We start from the raw sequence: 20,508 nt of genomic DNA on the forward strand, positions 1-20,508 counted from the left end.
TTAATTATATATAAGATGCTTTTGTACTTCCCAAGAAATTTCATAATAGAACCGATCTTTTAAAAATAAATAAAAAGAGTGTGCTCTAGCAGGTGAGAGGGGCGGCACGTGCTGGGTCGCTGTCCCAGGAAGCAAAGTGGAGAAGTCTTTTGTTAACGTTAACGAAGGACCGAGGTAACGACCACCGACCCGAACGTGCACCTGACCCGACAGACAGACCGACCGACCGAGCACAGACAACACCGGCAGATAGATCTTCTCCGCCACCTTCCTCCTCCCGCAACCCAGCCCGGCCGATCCCCTCTCCCCTCCCCCCTCGCCCTACCGCCGCCCGCGCGCTCGCCCGCCGTCCCGTGAGCCGCCCCGCCACCGAAAACCCTAGCGGCGCATTGCTCTCCCCCAACACCCGCGGATCTGGAGGAGGAGGAGGCCGCCGCCGCATGTCGCTCTTCCGCAAGTTCTTCTACCGCAAGCCCCCGGACGGGCTGCTCGAGATCACCGAGCGCGTCTACGGTTCGTCGCCGTTCCCTCACCCCACCCACTCCGTCCGCCGCTGCGTCGCACGGCATTCCCCTCCACCCTCCCTCCCCATTTCCCGTTCCGGCGGCGGCGCCGGCGCATCCGTCGTCGTCGCAGGGTTTCAGAATTCAGAATAGACGGAACGCGCCGCCAACGCCTTCTCCTTCTGTTTTATGTGCGCAGTGTTCGATTCGTGCTTCTCCACCGATGTCTTCGACGACGACAAGTACCGGCAGTACATCGGCGACATCGTCCTGCAGCTGCGGAGCCACTTCGCTGACGCCTCCTTCATGGTCTTCAACTTCCGGGATGGGGACGGGGAGAGCCAGCAGAGCCTGCTGGCCGGCATCCTCTCCAGCTACGACATGGTGGTCATGGACTACCCGAGGCAGTACGAGGGCTGCCCGCTCCTCACCATGGAGATGGTCCACCATTTCCTCAGGTCAGGGGAGAGCTGGCTCTCCCTGGGCCAGCACAACGTCCTCATAATGCACTGCGAGCGAGGCGGCTGGAACATGCTTGCCTTCATGCTGGCGGGCCTGCTGCTGTACCGGAAGCAGTTCATCGGCGAGCAGAGGACGCTGGAGATGGTGTACAGGCAGGCCCCTCGTGAGCTCATCCAGCTGCTCTCGCCGCTGAACCCCATGCCGTCTCAGATAAGATACCTGCATTACATATCTCGGAGGAACGTGAGCGCAGAGTGGCCACCAGGTGATCGACCGCTTACCTTAGACTGCGTGATACTAAGGAATACCCCGGGCTGTAATGGGGAGGATGGATGTAGACCGATATTCCGTATCTATGGGCAGGATCCTCTACTTGGTACAGACAACAACCCCAAGGTGCTTTTTTCAACACCAAAGAGGAGTAAATACGTTCGGCATTACAAGCGGGTGAGTTTTTGACTATCTTCTATCTGGAGAATTGGCAAATGAATTGCATTCCCTTAACTAGTTTCACTACTAAACGTGTGTGGAGCCATAAGCTGAATGTTTGCTTCACTGTTAACAGACCATTCTCATTTATTCTAAATCTTACTCAGGCAGACTGTGAATTGATTAAGATCGACATCCACTGCCATATTCAAGGAGATGTTGTCCTTGAATGCATTAGTATGGATGCTGATCAAGAATGGGAAGAGATGATGTTCAGAGTCATGTTCAACACAGCATTTATCAGATCAAACATTCTCATGCTAAACCGTGATGAAATTGACATAATGTGGGATGCAAAAGATCGATTCCCAAAGGAATTCAGAGCCGAGGTATGTAATCATCATTGCAGTCAACTTATTCTTTGTACAGTGTGCAGAAACTGAAGCCTTCTTTGTCCTTTGTTGTTAAAGATTCTTTTCTCAGAAATGGACACTGCAGATCAATTATATCCCATGGAGATGGCAGGTATAGGGGAGAAGGAGGGCTTACCAATTGAAGCATTTGCAAAGGTTCAAGAGATGTTCAGCATTGTTGACTGGTTAGATCCGAAAGGGGATGCCGCGGTCCAGTTTTTCCAGCGGCTAACCACATATGAAAATATACAGCTGAGACAGGGATTGGTGTCTCCAAGCAAGAAAGATTCTAGCATTAGAAAAGAAATAGGGCAATTGGAGCTTGGTTCACCGACCAGAAATATACAGCTGAGACAGGGATTGGTGTCTCCAAGCAAGAAAGATTCGAGCATTAGAAAAGAAATAGGGCAATTGGAGCTTGGTTCACCGACCAAAAATATACAGCTGAGTCAGGGATTGGTGTCTCCGAGCAAGAAAACTTCGAGCATTAGAAAGGAAATAGGGCAATTGGAGCTTGGTTCACCGACCAAAAATGAACCTGATAATGGTCAAAACAAATCAAGCAGTGCTGAACACTCAAAAGTCTATATGAACAAAAAGGAATGTGATGGCAATGGCATACACAAATTAGTCCCATTGGACCCAGCCAGTATTTCTCTAAGAAAATTAGGAAATTCTGTTGTTCCTGAAAACATAAACCCTCAAGTTCATAAGGAAATAACACATGTAGTTGACATCACTACCGAACGATCGTCTTCACTGGAAAAGCCTGACGAGCAATCTAGTCCAGTACAGTGCTCTTCACCCTCTACGATTATGTCGCAGCGGTTTCCACTTTCTAGGTCAACTTCTTCCTTTTCTAGCAACTCACCTCCAAGATTACTTTCAGCATGCCCAAGATTTTATAGCGTGCCTTCAGCCCTAGGAATTACAGCTTTGTTGGAAGACGATGCTACATTTGGAGGTTCTGAGAATTGTGGTTCAACCATAATTGCACCTACAGTCAAAGTTCCGTCAAAACTATCATCAGGACAGCACCCAGCTACAGGTTTTTCTCAATAAATTTCTTTTATTGTGCACCCATAACCTACTGTTGCCTACAAATTTGACCTTTGATGACGTGGCAGGGACTCCGGTTGTAACAAAGGGTACGTCACCGCCATCGTCATCACCACCACCACCCCCTCAGCCATCAGGTCCTGTGTTGTTCGTAGCGTCTGATGCTTTTATGCTGTCCGAGGCAGAAGATGATTTATCTATGTTGTCTCCGAAGCATTCAGGTTTTGCCGAGCCATCTAAACATATTTTAGTTAGTTTTTCCATCTCTAATTAAACTTCCCCTATCGCAGGTCCTTCATTGTTGCCCCATCCATCTCCTCCACATGAAGAATCCGCATCGCAGTTACCTGGAACTACTACTCTGCCCGCAAATCATCAGCAGTCCTCAAGTAACAATGCACAAGAATCATCACCAACTTCTTCTGCTCTTGCCACTACCTCTACTTCATTCGGACCTCCTCCACCACCTCCACCTCCACCTCCACCTCCAGCTTCTCCTGTTAGAATAGTTGGGCCTCCTTTGTCTGCACCTAAGTCCTGCCTCAGTAGACCTCCTGCACCCCCTCCACCTCCACCACTTGCTTCTACTTCATCTCCTCTTAGACCTCCTGCACCACCTCCGCTCCCAGCACTTGCTTCTACTTCACCTCCTGTTCTGCCTCCTGCACCACCTCCACCTCCAGCACTTGCTTCTACTTCATCGGCTGTCCGACCTCCTGCACCCCCTTCACCCCCACCAGTTGCTTCTACTTCATCGGCTGTTCGACCTGCTGCACCACCTCCACCTCCACCTCCCCCACTTGCTTCAACTTCATCTCCTATTCGGCCTGCTGCACCACCTCCACCACCTTCCCCAACATCATGTGCCATTAGATCTTCAGCACCGCTTCCACCTCCACCTCCACCTCGAGGAATTACTTCTACACCACCACCACCACCGCCACCCTATCATTCATCAAAACAATCTCCTCCTGCTCCACCACCACCTCATGCTCCAAGCTTCTCAAAGGATGCCAACCATCATGGAGCTTCTGGCAATGCTGTACCTCCACCAGCACCTCCTGGTCTTAATGCTAATCTGTTTGGTACTAAGGGGCGTGGACCTGCACCTCCTTCGGGTCCAATGTCTAAGAGCCTTCAATCTGGTCAGACTATGTCCAGAAGGTCCAATCTGAAACCACTACACTGGGTGAAAGTTACAAGAGCGATGAAGGGCAGTCTCTGGGCAGAGGGACAAAAAGCTGATGAAGCTTCAAAGTATCTCTCTAACATCTTGACTGCATCAAAGCATGGTCATATGTATTGCTTCTTTTTTATGCTCATACATCTTTTGCATGACTTGTGCAGAGCCCCAGTGTTTGACATGTCAGAACTAGAAAATCTTTTCTCAGCTGCTCTACCAAATTCAGATGCTAGGCGTTCAGATAAGTCAGGAAGTCGTGCATCTGGGGCAAAACCAGAGAAAATTCATCTTGTGAGTTGTTTTAACAAATAATATATCATTTGTTTTGCATGCAAATTGTTCCAGTTAGTGTGTTTATTCCCGATCTTCATTTCTTTCATGCTTATTTCATTCTCGATTCTCTATTAGTCTATTACATATGGTACATATGATCTCTTGTGACTGTGCTGCAAGTTATATATTATTTTTCTCTTTTTGGTGCCTTTATACTGTTACACTATATGTGGATTGCCTAGCCCTTTCCACCAGTTCGGACTTTTGGTTGTGTTGGCTAGTGCATGAAGCTTAACATGGTATCGGAGCTAAGGTCTTGAGTTCAAGTCCTGGCTTTCGCAATTTATTAAAAATTGCTGGTAGCCCCCCTTTGTGTCCACGTAGAGGTCTCTTGAGTCATACGTGAGCTTCGCGCGCCGTCGCTTTCTTCCGGTTGCACGTGTTGACTTGTCTTCCCCGTCACACGTGAGAGGGGGTGTTACACTATATGTGGATTGCCTAGCCCTTTCCATCAGTTCGGACTTTTGGTTGCGTTGGCTAGTGCATGAAGCTTAACATATGCTAGTGGCAACCGAGTGTGCACAATCTATGTTTCATGGTATATATTGCATGAAGATATAATGAACATATGTCAGAAAAACATATCTAAATTTAAATGAATCCCACATTTTTTTCCTTCTTTTCTCGCAAACCACTTTATTATGTAAAAAAGAAATGCTAGCATTAAGAATGGTTAGGTCACAAACGAAAATCTAGCAGTTAAGAGGTAATTAGTATGGTTTGGTTTGGGATTCATTAGACCATAAGTGTGCAATCAAAAGGTAGAGATTTATGGATGGCTCAGATCAATGGTATCTCATCCAATTGGTGTTTATTATATTAGTATATACTTGCTCTGTTCCTAAATATAAGTCACTTTAGAGATTTTAATATGGACTATATACGGAACAAAATGGGTGAATCTACACTCTAAAATATGTTTATATACATCCGTATGTAGCCCGTATTGAAATCTCTAAAAAGACTTATATTTAAGAACGGAGGGAGTAGGTTTCACCACATAATCAGTTCATTTCTTGCTAAGCGCTTATAGCAGATGCGTGGTAGACCGTAGAACATATTCAACTGATAAAGGTACTTAGGATCCCAGTTCTTTATGTTAGTTTCCTTCCTGGCATGCAGTGACCTTGCTTAGTTTTGCATATGTCATTACGGGTGTTTGTAGCTGCTATATATATATCCCTTCTTACTTTGCTTCGTGTTATACTGTTTGTTTTTTCTAACACCAGCTGTTTGCCTATACAGATTGATCTTCGTCGGGCTAACAATTGTGGAATCATGCTTACGAAAGTCAAAATGCCCCTTCCGGACCTAATGGTAAGCTGATGGCCATTTAACCTTTGGCATGTTCTAATTAAAAAATGTTATTATATAAATATCTGAAGGTATTGATGTTGCTAGTCATACAACAATGCCACATGTATTCTTTTGATAGACTTCTTTATATAGTCTATTAGATGATGGTGGGAGAGTTTTTAAGAAATGACGGCGAGGGAGTGGAACAGTGATTACCGATTAATCATTTCTTACTTAACCTGGAAATGCCTATTGTTATGAATTTCTCATTGAAATAACCTGAAATTAATTAAGAAATGAATGTGATGGTTTCTTTTGGTAGGACATTTACTTTATATCTTCGTTAATTATTCCTATCAATTTTTCCTTTGAGAGCAGAGCGCTATTCTTGCTTTGGATGACACCGTCCTAGACGCTGATCAGCTGGACAACCTAATTAAGTTCACTCCAACTAAAGAGGAAATAGAACTTCTGAAGGTAATTGTGGTGTTTGGTTTTACTTCTTTACAAGATTCCTTAAGTTATCAGTTGTCATTATGCATTCTTGTCACCACTACAGGGTTACAAAGGAGATAAGCAAGATCTTGGTGAATGCGAACAGGTGACTTGTTTCCTTTCAGTTCGCTTTACAACTTTGTTACATTTCAAGTGAAACTTGTGGTGTATATACCATGGTTATCAGTATCACTACGGATCGTAGTATCTTTTGATCTTACGTCCCTACTGCAGCCGATTGATACGTATTACGTAGTGCAGCGGCTATTTGATAATATCGAGTTGGATCACGTTACACGTCAAAGAGTCCTTGGTATCACGACGTGAATGAAACCCAAATCTATTGATGCCATTCTAAGTAGCAAAAAACCACTCCACATTGGCACACAGCAGTGCAGTTGTGCAGCAATTAACCAAGCCATGCTTGCTGGAGGTAGAACTGCGAGAGGAATATTTAAGTTGAACATTCTTCCACTCGTTTAACTACATGGGACTAAAATAACTGCGTTTTGTTCCGTGAATACCAGCAGCCATTGAAGGACTTGTGGGTGGGTTGTGAAGTTAATTGGCCTAAAGCATTTCTCTTAGGATTGTCCAACAATTCTGCTGATTGCTTGCATTGGACATTGGCCTAAAATCAACTTAAATTTGGCATTTACATGGCTGCCTTGCTGCTGCTTATAAACCTGTAGAGGAAATGAGTTGGTCTGTAACCTAAATCCATTTGAAGTTTTTTCCAAGTATATAAATTAATTATACAGAACTAAAATATCACATGGTATTGTGATCCCATGTTACTGTTAGGAAAGCAACTTGTCTATATTGAAGGCCCAAGGGGCATATATATATTACACATGACTTGAGGTGCAAGGAAAGTAAAGATAGACTAATAAGGACTCCTAGACTAATACTAATACTTCCTAACACCCCCCTCAAATGCAAAGCGTATGCAATAGCATTGCATTTGAAGAAGTGTAATACTAAAACACAATGATAATCCAAATCCGCGTCTTGAGAGTGTCGTCGTAGCATGAAGAGTCTTCAAAACTTGTCGAGTCGCCGAAGGAGAGAACGAAGAGATGGCACATCAGAGGTAGACACCGCATCACTTGAAGATACAAGATAAGTATCAAGAGAAGATGGGTTGTCAAAAGAAGATTGCACATCAAGAGAATAAAGCATTGTGCAGAAAATCATAGTCCACGACAACCGTCGGCGAAAGAAGCTCGGCGGATAAGGCACAATGGACGTAGATCGACAATGCAAAAGAAGTCCAGAAAATCCTATAGAAAACAACAAGGGCAAATAGGCCACAAAAGTTGCATAGAAAGGATCAGGACCAAAGAAAAGGCTGACGGACAAAGGTATGGTGGACTCGCATGGCATGAGAAAACACAAAATATCAACGGATTTGGTGGACGCAGCGGGAAAAAAAGCTGAAAAGCATATATGAAACTAGATGCGGTAGCAGCGGAAGAGAACCATGACGGAAAACAGCAGACTAGCAGCAGCAGGCCAAGTGCCCACGTACAGATGGAATCACACGTACACAGAATCAGGCAACAGCACCAGCTAGCTGCAGTACGTAGAGCAGCCGAACGAGGAGAGCAACACGTGAGCAGCCACAGTAGGCTGGAGGTGCAGGAGCTGTCTGGGCCAGCAGCAGGGAGGTTGAGCAGCGTGGAGGTGGATGGCAGGCACGGCCATGTTAGGAAAGCAACAACACCCGTACTAGATGCTTGTCCGTTGCCTATAATCCCGTTGGAGACGAGACACCGCGATCTGCTGCAAGATCCGGCTGGAAGCGGTGGAACATGGCGGCCGGCGACGGAATCCGATTGAAGATCACGAGAGACGGCGGCCGGCGACGGGATCCGGCTGGAGGACAGCAGATCGAGCCCAACGGCCAGATCGCGAGCACAGCTGACGGGACGCCTGCGAATCTGAACAAAGCAGCCAGGGAGTCAACGGAGCAGAAGCACGGCTGATGGGAAGGAGCCTGCTGCGATCTGGATTCAATCGGGGCGATGGATTCAGCAGGGCGAGACGGGATCCAGCGACGGGAACGGGACAAAATTTTTGGATCGTGAGGACGAGTTGCGGCGTCCGGAGACCTAAACCTAGGCTCTAATACCATGTTAGGAAAGCAACTTGTCTATATTGAAGGCCCAAGGGGCATATATATATTACACATCACTTGAGGTGCAAGGAAAGTAAAGATAGACTAATAAGGACTCCTAGACTAATACTAATAGACTAATAAGGACTCCTAGACTAATACTAATACTTCCTAACAGTTACGATCTGATATTGCTGCGGAAAAATGACACTACTTATTTATCCCAATACTGAGATACAATTTGCTTCTTCTACCGTAGTTCTTCATGGAGCTTATGAAATTACCCCGTGTGGACTCTAAGCTGAGAGTTTTCTCATTCAAGATTCAGTTCCGATCTCAAGTGAGACATCTGATTCCTTTTCTTCTACTAGGAACTGTATTCTTTTGCTTGGCCTTTTTGGTATTGTATTGTTTAACTGTTGTTCTCAGGTGTCTGACCTGAAGCGGAATCTGAACATTGTTAACTCATCTGCTGAAGAGGTGGATACTGTTAATTTGAAATTTCATATTATGTGATTGACATCATGGGTTTCATATTCTTGCTGTGATGTTCATAGATAAGGGGTTCAGTGAAGTTGAAAAGGATCATGCAGACGATTCTTTCTTTGGGAAATGCATTGAACCAAGGCACTGCTAGAGGTAATACGAATTGTAAAGCGATATTTGTCAGGAGACATTTAGTAACTGAAGTAATATATATCCGGTGGCACCATTTCTCTTCCTTATCTGAATGCTGTAAATAAATTGAAAGGAGTGACTTCCGAACAAGGATCCATAATTGTTACCTTCACTCCCGACTCGCAATCCACAGTGAAGCAACATGCTTGACATTGGTTTTTCAGTGGTAATAGTTTTATTATACTTCATGGTATGCTGAAGACTAATAATATATTCTGAAGGTTTGGTGTAAGTACCGTATGCAGTCATAACTTTTTGGCGTTTGAATTTTTAACCCAAATGACTGAAGCAGTGCATTTCATCATGATACGAAGCCTAATTAGTATAGTTAGTGCTTCCTCTCAAAACAGCTTAGGCGTGCAATCTGTCATAGTGAGTTGTTGGCTGATATATTCGCTGTGAACTTAAAGTTCATTTGTAATTTGCAATACGTAAAGTTCAGCTAGTAATTTAAGTACTAGATTTGGAATATAATTATATATCTCTTCTGAAGTTTGTACAATTTGGACTATATGAAAATGGTTTTGCGTCCATAATTTATTATAAGTATGTAGAATGTACCATCAGGTTAACACATGAGGCAAACCAGTGAGCACTAGATGCCCCTTTTTTAGAGCTCTGGCTGTATGAATATTAGTAATATAGCGCACCATCCACCAATTTGGTAAAATTTTGTACTGTATAATGTATATAAAGCATGTATATTCTTGTTTAATTCTAATTGAAAAAGAAAAGCATAGACCAATGTGTTTTATACAGGTGAGGTGTCAAATTTTCCTACACATTTCTGTTAAGATATTGGACACAACAGTAGTATATTATTAATCATCCTCCGTGTTTCAGGTTTCCTGTGTGTTGTCATTATTCATAGTTTTCTGTACAGGTCCCAGAGAATTGAAATACAAGTATACAACACTTTAATATGATGGCACTTTTCATGCTAACCATCTTATACGAACTCTATTAGCTTTTTTATAATTCAATACGCATTGTTTAGAGGGCAGGCCTGGCGCAGTGGTCAAGTACTCCCCACTTGTGCCAAGAGGTCCTGGGTTCGAACCAGCCTCTCTGCATTGTACTGTAGCAGGGCCGCAGGGGTAAGACTAGGTTCCTATAATCCTCCCCAGACCCCACCTTGTGTCAGTTGTGTGGGAGCTTCTATGCACTGGGTCTGTCCTGTCCAATATGCATTGTTTAATTTCTTTTGATTGCTCATTGTTTTATTTTTTCCTGGCTGCACTACAGTATGTTTTGTTCATTGTAGGTTCTGCTGTTGGATTCAGGTTGGATAGCTTACTCAAATTAAGTGATACCCGTGCACGGAACAATAAGATGACCTTAATGCATTATTTATCCAAGGTATATACATCTGTTCATATAGAAAAGTAGATAGTTTCAATACTAACTTTTATTCCCTTGCCAGAAAATGTTTTTATGTAGGTGTCGATCATATAAAATACAAAACTAAATGTAAAGTTTTTTGGCTTTGTAGAATATACAAGTTCGAATCATATCTACTAACTGGTATATCATGCATAGGAATCTAAAATTCCCTAGTTAGCCAACAATTTTAATGGATAAACCTTCTTAGTCAAATTCATCATTACCTAGCCTTGGATGTCGTGCATATAAAAATCTTTGCTTCTATAATACCATCATAATAACCACATAATGTAGAAAGCTTGCGTAACATGTTGCCCAATGGATACTATTTGTATTTTGATGAGAACTGAGAAGCCTGGAATAACTTTACAGGAACCTTGTTTGAAGTTACCGATTCTCATATTTAAGTTATCTTGGAACATTTTCCAGTTGTTTTGCTTATCCTGCAATTGATGCAATTAGTTAACTTGAGGTGCATATCTAGTTGTGCTGGGTTATGTTCATGTATTTTCTCTCTATTATTTTTCTCACTTTTTCCATGCGGCTTTGGCTTTGAACTAAGTTTTAGCTTTCTGAGGATACTGTCTTATGAGATTCATACTTTTGAAGTGGATCTAAGCCCTCTCCAACTTGTCATTGTGATATGCTTACAAATTCGGTTAGGTCCTATCGTAGGAAGTCTGAACTGCAGTTGATATGCTTGAAATACTCAATTTGTCATATCACTGCAGGTGCTTTCTGAGAAACTTCCAGAACTTCTTGACTTTCCTAAAGATTTGGCTAGCTTGGAGTTGGCAGCAAAGGTATTGATTTGACGTGGTATTCGTTATTTTTGTCACTCCGGATATTGATAATAAATGACAATTTGATTGAGTCACTAGAGAACTATTTGGCTGAATGCAGATACAATTAAAGTCTTTGGCAGAAGAAATGCAGGCCATAAACAAAGGGCTCGAGAAAGTGGAGCAAGAACTAACTATATCTGAAAACGATGGTCCTGTGTCGGAGATCTTTCGTAAGGTAACTACAACAGTTGTGCTTTTTTTCTCCTTTTTTTGAAATATGCTTTAGTACTGGTTGACTGCAATATAGTGTGTGTGTACTGCCAAGGTACTGGCAAGATTTTTGCTTGAAGTATTACACCATCATGATTCCACCAAACTAAGTACCTTCCTTTTACAGACACTGAAGGGCTTCCTCAGTGGTGCTGAAGCCGAAGTTAGAGCCTTGACTTCACTTTATTCTAACGTGGTATGTGTATCTCTTTGAGCAAGAGTAATTTATGCTGTAACACGCTGGCATATTGGTGGTAGCCCATGTGACCCATGTTGGTACAGTGCAGTAGTCTAGAATTAGCTCAATATGAAGAGTTTAGAAAAATACTGAAAGTACGTATGTAAGAAGCCAAACTATTTTTCATATATAAGTTCCACACCAAAAGGGTCTAGGTCATGGTATCTTGGTTAGAAAAATATTTGTCCTCGAAGAGATCTCTGAAGACATGAAATGTTATTTAGGTAGCTGCAGGCTGGAATTCGTAAATTATAGGTTCTTCTTTGCAGGAACATGCAGGAGAGCTGTATGTGAATGCATTGGATAGAAGAAAGAATTACACAGAGTTAGGCTCTAGGGGCATCCCCCAAAGAGCCGAACAGAAAACAACAACCAAAAGTTACAGCTTACAAAGATCCAAAACGACAGAAAAACCCCTGGCTCCAGTTTATTCATATCTGTAATGACTAGAGACAAAATCAGGTTAAGGGGCGCATAAACATTTTCAAAATCAGGTTTGATTTCCTTGATCTTGGCAAATCTCATACTCCATGAGATTACAGTCAGTAATATTGCAGCCAAGCAGAAGATGATCGATATCTTCATTTGCTAGATTGGCAGAAGATGCAAGAAGTGTTATACGGAATGCCATGTTTAGTGAGTCTGCCCGTTAAACATTATGAATTTAAGGGTAAAACTTAGACTTAAGAGGTTGTTGAGGAACCAAAGCTGGACCTTCTCCTCATCAAGATAGGTGAACAAATTATTTTGTAAGCCTCAACACATGAAAATTCTAAATGTTGGGAAGAAACAAATTCAATATTAATGAACAAATAGACAAGTAATCAGTGGTTAGAATGTAAGTAAAATAAAGAAGACTTACACAATACTCAAAATCCATCAGTTTCTTGATATTACTTTATACTTATTATTGTGTTGCTTCCAGTACGTTCTTATAATATTTTTTGCACATGTATTTAAAGTTCTGTCCTCTCTATTTATATTTCTGTTTTTAATGCCGAATTTCTGGAATGCCATTTATTTTGTTTTATATTGCCTATTTTATCTCAATCTTATAAGATTTTGTGTTTTTTATCAACTCAATTTATGACTTTCACTTGGTTATCAGTAATCTGGTTAACATTTTCATTTTTAATGTTCTATATGGATTATTCACTATCATCACATTCGAATCTTGAAGTTATATCTCTTTGCACATATACAACAACAAGAATAAAGCCTTTAGTCCCAAACAAGTTGGGGTAGGCTAGAGGTGAAACCCATAAGACTCGCGACCAACTCATGGTTCTGGCATCTCTTTGCACATATATGAAGAAAATTCTTCGGGTTTTAGAGATTGCACTATTTATATATCTGAAACCATTCAATTTTTCTGTGTTTCGTGATATGTAATAATTGTAAATATTTCTGATAGTTATTGCTTCAGCCCTTTTATGGAATGTCAGAATTTTTCCTAGTTACCTTAGGAACTGAGCAGTTTCCTTTGAAAATCTAACGAAATTCATGTATTCCAAATATACCCTTGTTTTTTTTCATTGTTACTTGAATTATTTTGTTTGCCAAATTTGGTCAAATTATTTCCTTCTCCAATATGTGACATATTTCTTATTTGTTCAAACTTCAAACTGATCAATATTTTGTAAAGACTGAACTTTGTCAACTGATCAATATTAGTTAGACTGGGATCTCAGTTCAAAAATGTTGGGTTGGACAGGATTGCATTCTGGTGCTACAAGGGAGCAGTGACGAATTGTAATCCTTTTCTGTAGAAGATGAATGACAATTTTGGCATCAAGTCATTTGTGCAATTTATATACTTTCATTTATAATTAATTTAAGTGCAATTCTGAACCCTGCAGGGCAGGAATGCAGATGCATTAGCACTTTATTTTGGAGAAGATCCAGCACGTTGTCCATTTGAGCAAGGTGAAGCTAGCATGATATTTGAGTTCCCTTTAACTGCTCTTGAAATTAGTTTAGATTAGTTACAACTGAGAGAAAGTAGTGATACAACCTGTTTTTCACTCTTAACAAATCCTACCAAAATCTCCATGTTTTGCAGTGGTCACAACGCTCCAGAACTTTGTGAAATTGTTCACGCGATCGCATGAAGAGAACTGCAAGCAGTTGGACCTTGAAAAGAAGAAGGCTCAGAAGGAAGCAGAACCAGAAAAGGCTAAGACGGAATCGGAAAATGAGAAAGATAAGCTTAGTCATCCAATCAAAGAGCTAGACATCTCACTTCAATCACAACCACAAACTGCCAGTGCCAAATGATGACCTCTTTTACCAGAGAGAACCTGGTGCTTTCTCTATGGCAGATGCACACTGGATATGTATGTTGCCCTGAGCATTAGTTACCAGGGATGCCAGTAAACCTGCCGCAACAAGAAGGCCATCGAATACACCGGTAAACATCCTAATGTTTTTCAAACACATTTTATTTGCGCAAGCTGAAGGATGACTGTTTATTTTGAATAAGTAGTAAGTGCACTTCACTTTGAATATATCATTTTCATTTTCACCAGCTCATTCAAAATTTCTATGCCTGCAGTTATACTTGTAACAGAGGGATTCCCGGAGAAAGTCATCCCTGGCGACAAAACTGTATAGTTCTAACATAATAATAGTTCGCTTGAGTGTGGTGATGGTGAGTGTTACCATTGCAACTTCATTAATTTATATGTAACTAGTGTTTAGCAAAATATAAAATAAATCATCGGTCAATAGAAATGGGTGCTTCTCTGTGTCAACAATGGAAACGGCTGTCTTCTTTGTGGGACAAAAGAGATTGTTGTTTATACAAGCTTAGGCGATAGAACTTGTATATCGTTTCTTCAGTATGTTTGACCTGTCCCTTTTATACAGTTTTGAAATTCCCGATCTTCTGTGCCTAGAATTACAACTTTTAGATCACTGGAGGGAGTACGTTGATGTGGCATGTTATTTTCTTCGTTGTAATAGTGATCTAAACGCTCTTATATATCTTTACCGAGGAAGTAATAACTAGAGTAAAATGCATAAAGTGCTTGAAAGTCAACGCTCTCTCAACAATAGGGTATGTGGATCTATTAATTGAAAAGGTAGAAATCTGGCGGGAAACTCCCCCTATCATATACTCCCTCCGTACCTAAATATAAGTCTTTTAAGATTTTTTACTAAGTGTCTATATACGGAGCAAAATGAATGAATCTATACTCTAAAATATGTCTATATACATCCGTATGTAGTCTACTAGTTGAACCTTTAGAAAGACTTATATTTAGGAACGGAAGGAGTACTCACATACGGATGTATATAGACATACATTAGAGTATATGTTCACTCATTTAGCATTTTACTCCGTACGTAGCCCTCTAATGAAATTTTCAAAAAGACTTGTATTTAAAAACGAAGGAAGTACTCTTTTTGTCTTAAAATAAATGTTATAACTTGTTAAAATTAGTATAAAGTTAAACACTCGTTACATTTCAAAAAGAAAATAGTTAAGACATTTGATTTAAGATGACACTTATTTTTCGCGACGGAGGAAGTGTGTCTGATCGTGGCACTTCATGAGCTACTAGCGACATATAGCTAATAAGAGCATCTAGCCACACATAGCTAACACGGTGCTGCTAAAAAACGATTGACTGAGACTCCTCAACCGTCAGATCGACTGCTGCTTTTAGATACGTGCAACATGCGTTTAATTGTAAATTGGCCCGTCTAGATGGACAAAATGGAGTGGGTTGATTTCGTGTACTCCCTCTGTCCTAAAATAAGTGTCTTAAATTTAATACAATTTTATACTAAAGCTAGTATAAAGTTAAGACACTTATTTTAGGACGAAAGGAGTATGGTTTTTTTTTTTTCGGGTTTCAGCGGTGGGTTGGACAGGGGAGTGACAGGCTTGGCAATCTCTATTTGGTGCCGCAAGCGCTGGTTATTTCGGTTTCTACAAACCGCCCGCCACAGCGCACCCAGCTCTGTTGATACTGGATCGGTCCATGTATCTGCTTTAAAAAAGCGTAAAAAAGGAGTGCCCGCGGTGTTCGAACCCACAATCTGTACGTTCTACAGGATTGACCGTAACTACTACGTCAAACAAAGCTAATGCTTAAGAACTTGTTTCCTTCCTTTTAACTTACTAGCAAAAGGGCCCGTGCGTTGCAACGAGAGAGAAAAAATATCATACGCTTTTAATCTTTTTATAATCATTTTGATTTATTAAAATAATAAACTAACTAATGTAGTCGGTCATATCCTATTTTATTGAGAAATCAACCCATCCATTGTTAATTCCATCATGATGAGAAATTGAGCGGGACAAGCAAAGCAAAACAAAGGGGCTACGTGAATTGATCAATAGACTATTATCTTATTTCACTCATGGAGGTAGAGAATGTGGGATTAGATGACAAATTGAAGGTGGTGTTCCATTCTCTGTCTCTACAACAATACAATCTTACATTCAATACATTCATTCATCAGCGAACAAATCCCCACAAAACAAAATTTCTTGCCGGTGCTTGGCACACGGTTGGAGGCATGGGGAGGGGATCTCACCAGATGATGAGTTCCTGCCGGAGGAGGGATACGATGAGGGGAGCAAGGGTTAGGCGCCTCTATCTGGCCATAAGGAGTCCCCGTTGCCGCGCCATAACCTCGGAGTTCCCCGTGTGAGCCATGGAGGCCCGCCTCCACCTGCAAGTACTTCGCTCCGCCGCGCCGCCGTCGTTTTGCATCGAGCAGACGCATCATCCCCAGTCACTATAGCTATCGCGTTGATTTGATCCAGAAGCTGTGCTCGAGCGCCGAAATGGGGGCTGCAAGCGGGCAGAGGTACGACCGCGGAGGCGGGTGGGTTGGGATCGACAACAGTGGTGGTTGAGGTTGGCCGCCGCGACGAGTGGTGTGGCAGCGGCCTGGGCACACGCCAGGGTGGACCAGGGTCGACGCGATGCGCTCGAGCGCCGCAACGGGGCAGTGAGCGGGGAGAGGTACGGCCACGGAGGCGGGTGGGTTGAGATCGGCAGCGGTGGCGGTTGAGGTCGGCCGCGGCGGCGAGTGGTGTGGCGGCGGCCTGGGCACAAGCCAGGGTGGCCCAGGGTCGACGGGAGGAGGCGATGCGTACATGTATAATTTTTACAGCGAATCGTTTTTTCCTTTTGCGTTGCAGATAAATGATGAAACGCGGGTTGAATAACAAAAATTACAGAGGCTTTTTTATAAAAATATCGCGATGGATTTTTCGAGAAAGCAATAACCTTTTTATTATTAGGTATAAATGCGTCCAAGGGTGTTTAGACTAAAAAACATACGGCCTAGGTCAGTTAAAAAAAAGAACGACATACACCAAGGACGCACTGGACAAGCAGCTTCTCTGACCCAAACTATATAGTTTTATATGAGGCATTAGTTAGTCCACACGATAACTCTATTATCGGATCTATAATTTACGTTTATGATTTAATCAAGGTAGTTGGATCCGAACTGTATAGTTACATAACATATCTTTTACGAAAAATAAGGAGCCGTGTAATTGATGAAATATACGTGGAGGAATTTACCCAAAAAAATCAAAACGTGTGACTGATGGATTATGTGACCAATACGGTGTTCAATCAGATGGAGCGCAGGTTGAATAACAAAAATTACAGGGATTTGTTTATAAAAATGACACGGTGAGTTTTTCGACGAAAGCAATAGCCTTTTTATATATATAAAGATGTTATATATAATCCCTGTAATTTTTGTTCTATATAATATAGGTATAGATTCTGCAGTCGCGTGGGAAGCTTCCCAAACCGGTTTTTCCTGTGTGCTTGTCATTACCCGGTATGGTTTTATATGGTTTTTCTTTTTCTTTACATCTTTCTTTTTTTCTTTTGTTCTGCTAATTTTTTGTTTTTTCAAAGTCAATGATGTTTTTCTTTATAGTGTTTTATAACGACGATGAACTTTTTCTCAAAATTTATGAACTTTTTGTCCAAATGCGATGAACTTTTCAAAGTCAACGAACTTTTTTCAAAGTCAATGAACTTTTTTCAAATTCGATGATTTTTTTATCAAATTCGATGAAGATTTTTCAAATTCAATGAACTTTTTCAAAATTGATGAACTTTTTAAAAAATTAATGAACATTTTTAAAAATACTATGAGCTTTCTTTGCAATTCCATGCACTTTTCCCAAAAATTAATGATTACTTCAAATTCAATGAACTTTTTCAAAATTGATGACTTATTTTTTCAAATTTCATGTTTTTTTGTCAAACTAGATGATTTTTTTTCTCCAAATTTATTAACTTTTTTGAAAATCGATGAACTTTTTTTCTAAATCTTTGAAGTTTTTAGAAATTAGTCCAACTTCTTTATTTTTTTTACCAAATTCGATGAACTTTTTAAAAATTGGCGAACTTTTCTAAAAATTGATGATTTTTTTTAAAAATTATATTGATGTTTCAAATTCCAAGAACTTTTTCAAAATTTAATGTTTTTTAAAATTCAATGTTTTTTTTCAAAATCGATGATTTTTTTTGAATTGAATGATTTTTTAAAACTTGATGAACTTTTCCCAAAATCAAATGAACTTTGTCGAATCAAATGAACTTTTTCCAAAATCGCTGAACTTTTTTCAAATCAAATAATTCTTTTCCAAAATGGCTGAACTTTTTTTTGAAAATTGATGAACTTTGGCCCTTTTGTGTACGTTTTCTTTTAAATTTTGTCAACATTTTTTTAACCTATGAACTTATTTTTGTGAACGATTTTTCAGAAAACATGCACATATTTTTTGAACAGTCAACTGGTCGGGCCGATAAATTGGTGATTTTTCTTTTCAAATTAGTGAACATTTTTTTAATTCAAATAGCACGGCTCCGATAGTTCTTAAAAATCCTTGTTTCTTTTTTTTAATATTTTTTATTTCTTTTAAAACCTTTTCCTTGTATGCATGCTATTAGGCGCAATTTGCAAGTGTCATGATTGACTGTAATTTATTAGTCTTTTGTCGAGAGAAAGACACTTGCATATGTGTCACTAGACATCCAACTACAAGTGTGGCCCGTGGCTGCAATTGCATGTTCACACATCCGACTGCAACTATTATTTACTTTTTAAGCGGGTAGTGGGAGAGGGAGGGGGAATTGCATGTGCGATACAAGACTTGCAATTGCATTTCCCCCTCCCGACTGTAACTGTCCTTGTTTTTTGTCGGAGGGGGGGGATTGCATGTCCACACGCCTGACTACAACCGACATTTGATTTGTTAGTGGGCGTTAGGAGCGCAGTGGGGGGGGGGGTGCATGTCCGATACTAGGCTTATAAGTGCAAGTCTTGCCCTCGAGTGGAACTGCATGTTCCCTATCGAGTGCAACTGGCCTTGTGTTCTTTGTTGGAGAGGGGATGAATCGCATGTCCGACAATACGTTTGCATGTCCGGTAGTAGGCTTGCAACCGCAAGTGTCACCCTCCACTACAATTGATGTGTGCCTACACACCCGACTACAATTGATTTTTTTTGTTTTGTAAGTGAGGGGTAGGAGCGGGGATGGGAGGTGCATTCATGGTACTAGGCTTGCAATTGCAAGTGACGCCCTCGAATGCAACAAAATGTCCCATGCCGACTGCAACTAGCCTCGTGTTTTTGTCGGAGAGGGGGTGAATTGCATGTTCGATAATAGACTTGCAATGACAAGTGTCCCTCTCGACTACAATTGAATATCTGGCGGTAGGCTTGCAACTTCAAGTTTTGCCCTGAATTGCAAATGCATGCCTACACACCCGGTTGCAACTGACCTTTTTTATGTGTGAGCGACATGAGAGGGGGGAGTTGCATGTTCGACAATAGGCTTGCAACTACAAGTGCTGCACTCAACTTCAACTGCATGCCTACACACTCAACTTCTAGTGGCCCTTTTTATGTTTTATAAGGGAGCGACATGGAGGGGGAGTTGCATGTATGATACTAGGATTGCAACTTCAAGTGTTCCCCTCGACTGCAAGTGTATGCCTACACACCCAATGTAACTAACATTTCTGTTTTGTAAGTGGGCGTCGGAAGAGGGGATAGTTGCATGTTTGACACTAGGATTTGCACCACCTAATTCAACTACAAGTTGACGCACTGCTACTACAACAAACCTTTGTTTTGTAATAGTAGAGGGTGAGGTGGGTGGGGTGGAGTTGCACGTCCAATACTAGGCATGCAACTTCAAGTGTTGCCCCCCGAGTGCAACTATGTGTCTCCCTCCCAACTGCAAATGGCATTGTGTTTTAGTCACACGCGACAGAAGAGGGCGTGGGGTAGTTGCATGTCTGAGGGGGGGGGGAGCAGTTGCATGTCCACTACTAGACATGCAACTGCAACACTCACCCCGGCTGCAATTGCATGTCTTCCAAGTGTTGGAAATATGCCATAGAGGCAATAATAAAATAGTTATTATTATATTTCCCGTTTCAATAGAATAGTTTATTATCCATGCTATAATTGTATTGAATGGAAACACAAATGCATGTGTGGATATATAGACAAGACAATGTCCCTAGTGAGCCTTTAGTTGACTAGCTCATTGATCAAAGATGATCAAGGTTTCCTGGCCATGGACAAGTGTTGTCAGTTGATAACGGGATCACATCATTATGAGAATGATGTGATGGACAAGACCCAAACTATAAACGTAGCATGTGATCGTGTCATTTTGTTGCTATTGTTTTCTGCATGTCAAGTATACGTTCGTATGACCATGAGATCATGTAACTCACTGACGCCGGAGGAATGCCTTGTGTGTATCAAACGTTGCAACATAACTGGGTGACTATAAAGGTGCTCTACAGGTGTCTCCGAAGGTGTCCGTTGAGTTAGCATGGATCAAGACTAGG

General features: G+C 41.4%; 1 protein-coding gene across 3 annotated transcripts; it reads left to right on the top strand.

The window, feature by feature from the left end:
- The first annotated feature begins 230 nt into the window (after window positions 1–230).
- LOC123418196 (formin-like protein 6) lies at window positions 231–14,489 on the top strand. 3 transcript variants are annotated; one of them, XM_045106975.1, is made up of 20 exons: window positions 266–513; window positions 703–1,412; window positions 1,562–1,783; window positions 1,865–2,855; window positions 2,935–3,087; window positions 3,157–4,123; window positions 4,214–4,340; window positions 5,628–5,699; window positions 6,057–6,155; window positions 6,238–6,279; window positions 8,552–8,632; window positions 8,722–8,772; window positions 8,850–8,931; window positions 10,235–10,329; window positions 11,085–11,156; window positions 11,257–11,373; window positions 11,536–11,604; window positions 13,506–13,572; window positions 13,709–14,056; window positions 14,201–14,489. In XM_045106975.1, exons 1-19 carry the CDS (start codon window positions 441–443, stop codon window positions 13,921–13,923), a joined length of 4,305 nt encoding a protein of 1,434 aa, XP_044962910.1. In that variant the 5' UTR covers window positions 266–440; the 3' UTR covers window positions 13,924–14,056; window positions 14,201–14,489. The 3 variants fall into 3 exon arrangements, with proteins under 3 accessions (XP_044962936.1, XP_044962930.1, XP_044962910.1); XM_045106995.1 differs by lacking the exons at window positions 13,709–14,056; window positions 14,201–14,489 and having other exon boundaries at window positions 235–513; window positions 13,361–13,572; XM_045107001.1 differs by lacking the exons at window positions 13,506–13,572; window positions 13,709–14,056; window positions 14,201–14,489 and having other exon boundaries at window positions 231–513; window positions 11,235–11,373.
- The last annotated feature ends 6,019 nt before the right edge of the window (window positions 14,490–20,508 follow it).

The sequence above is a fragment of the Hordeum vulgare genome, chromosome 1H (assembly GCF_904849725.1).
Source record: "Hordeum vulgare subsp. vulgare chromosome 1H, MorexV3_pseudomolecules_assembly, whole genome shotgun sequence".
NCBI lineage: Eukaryota > Viridiplantae > Streptophyta > Magnoliopsida > Poales > Poaceae > Hordeum > Hordeum vulgare.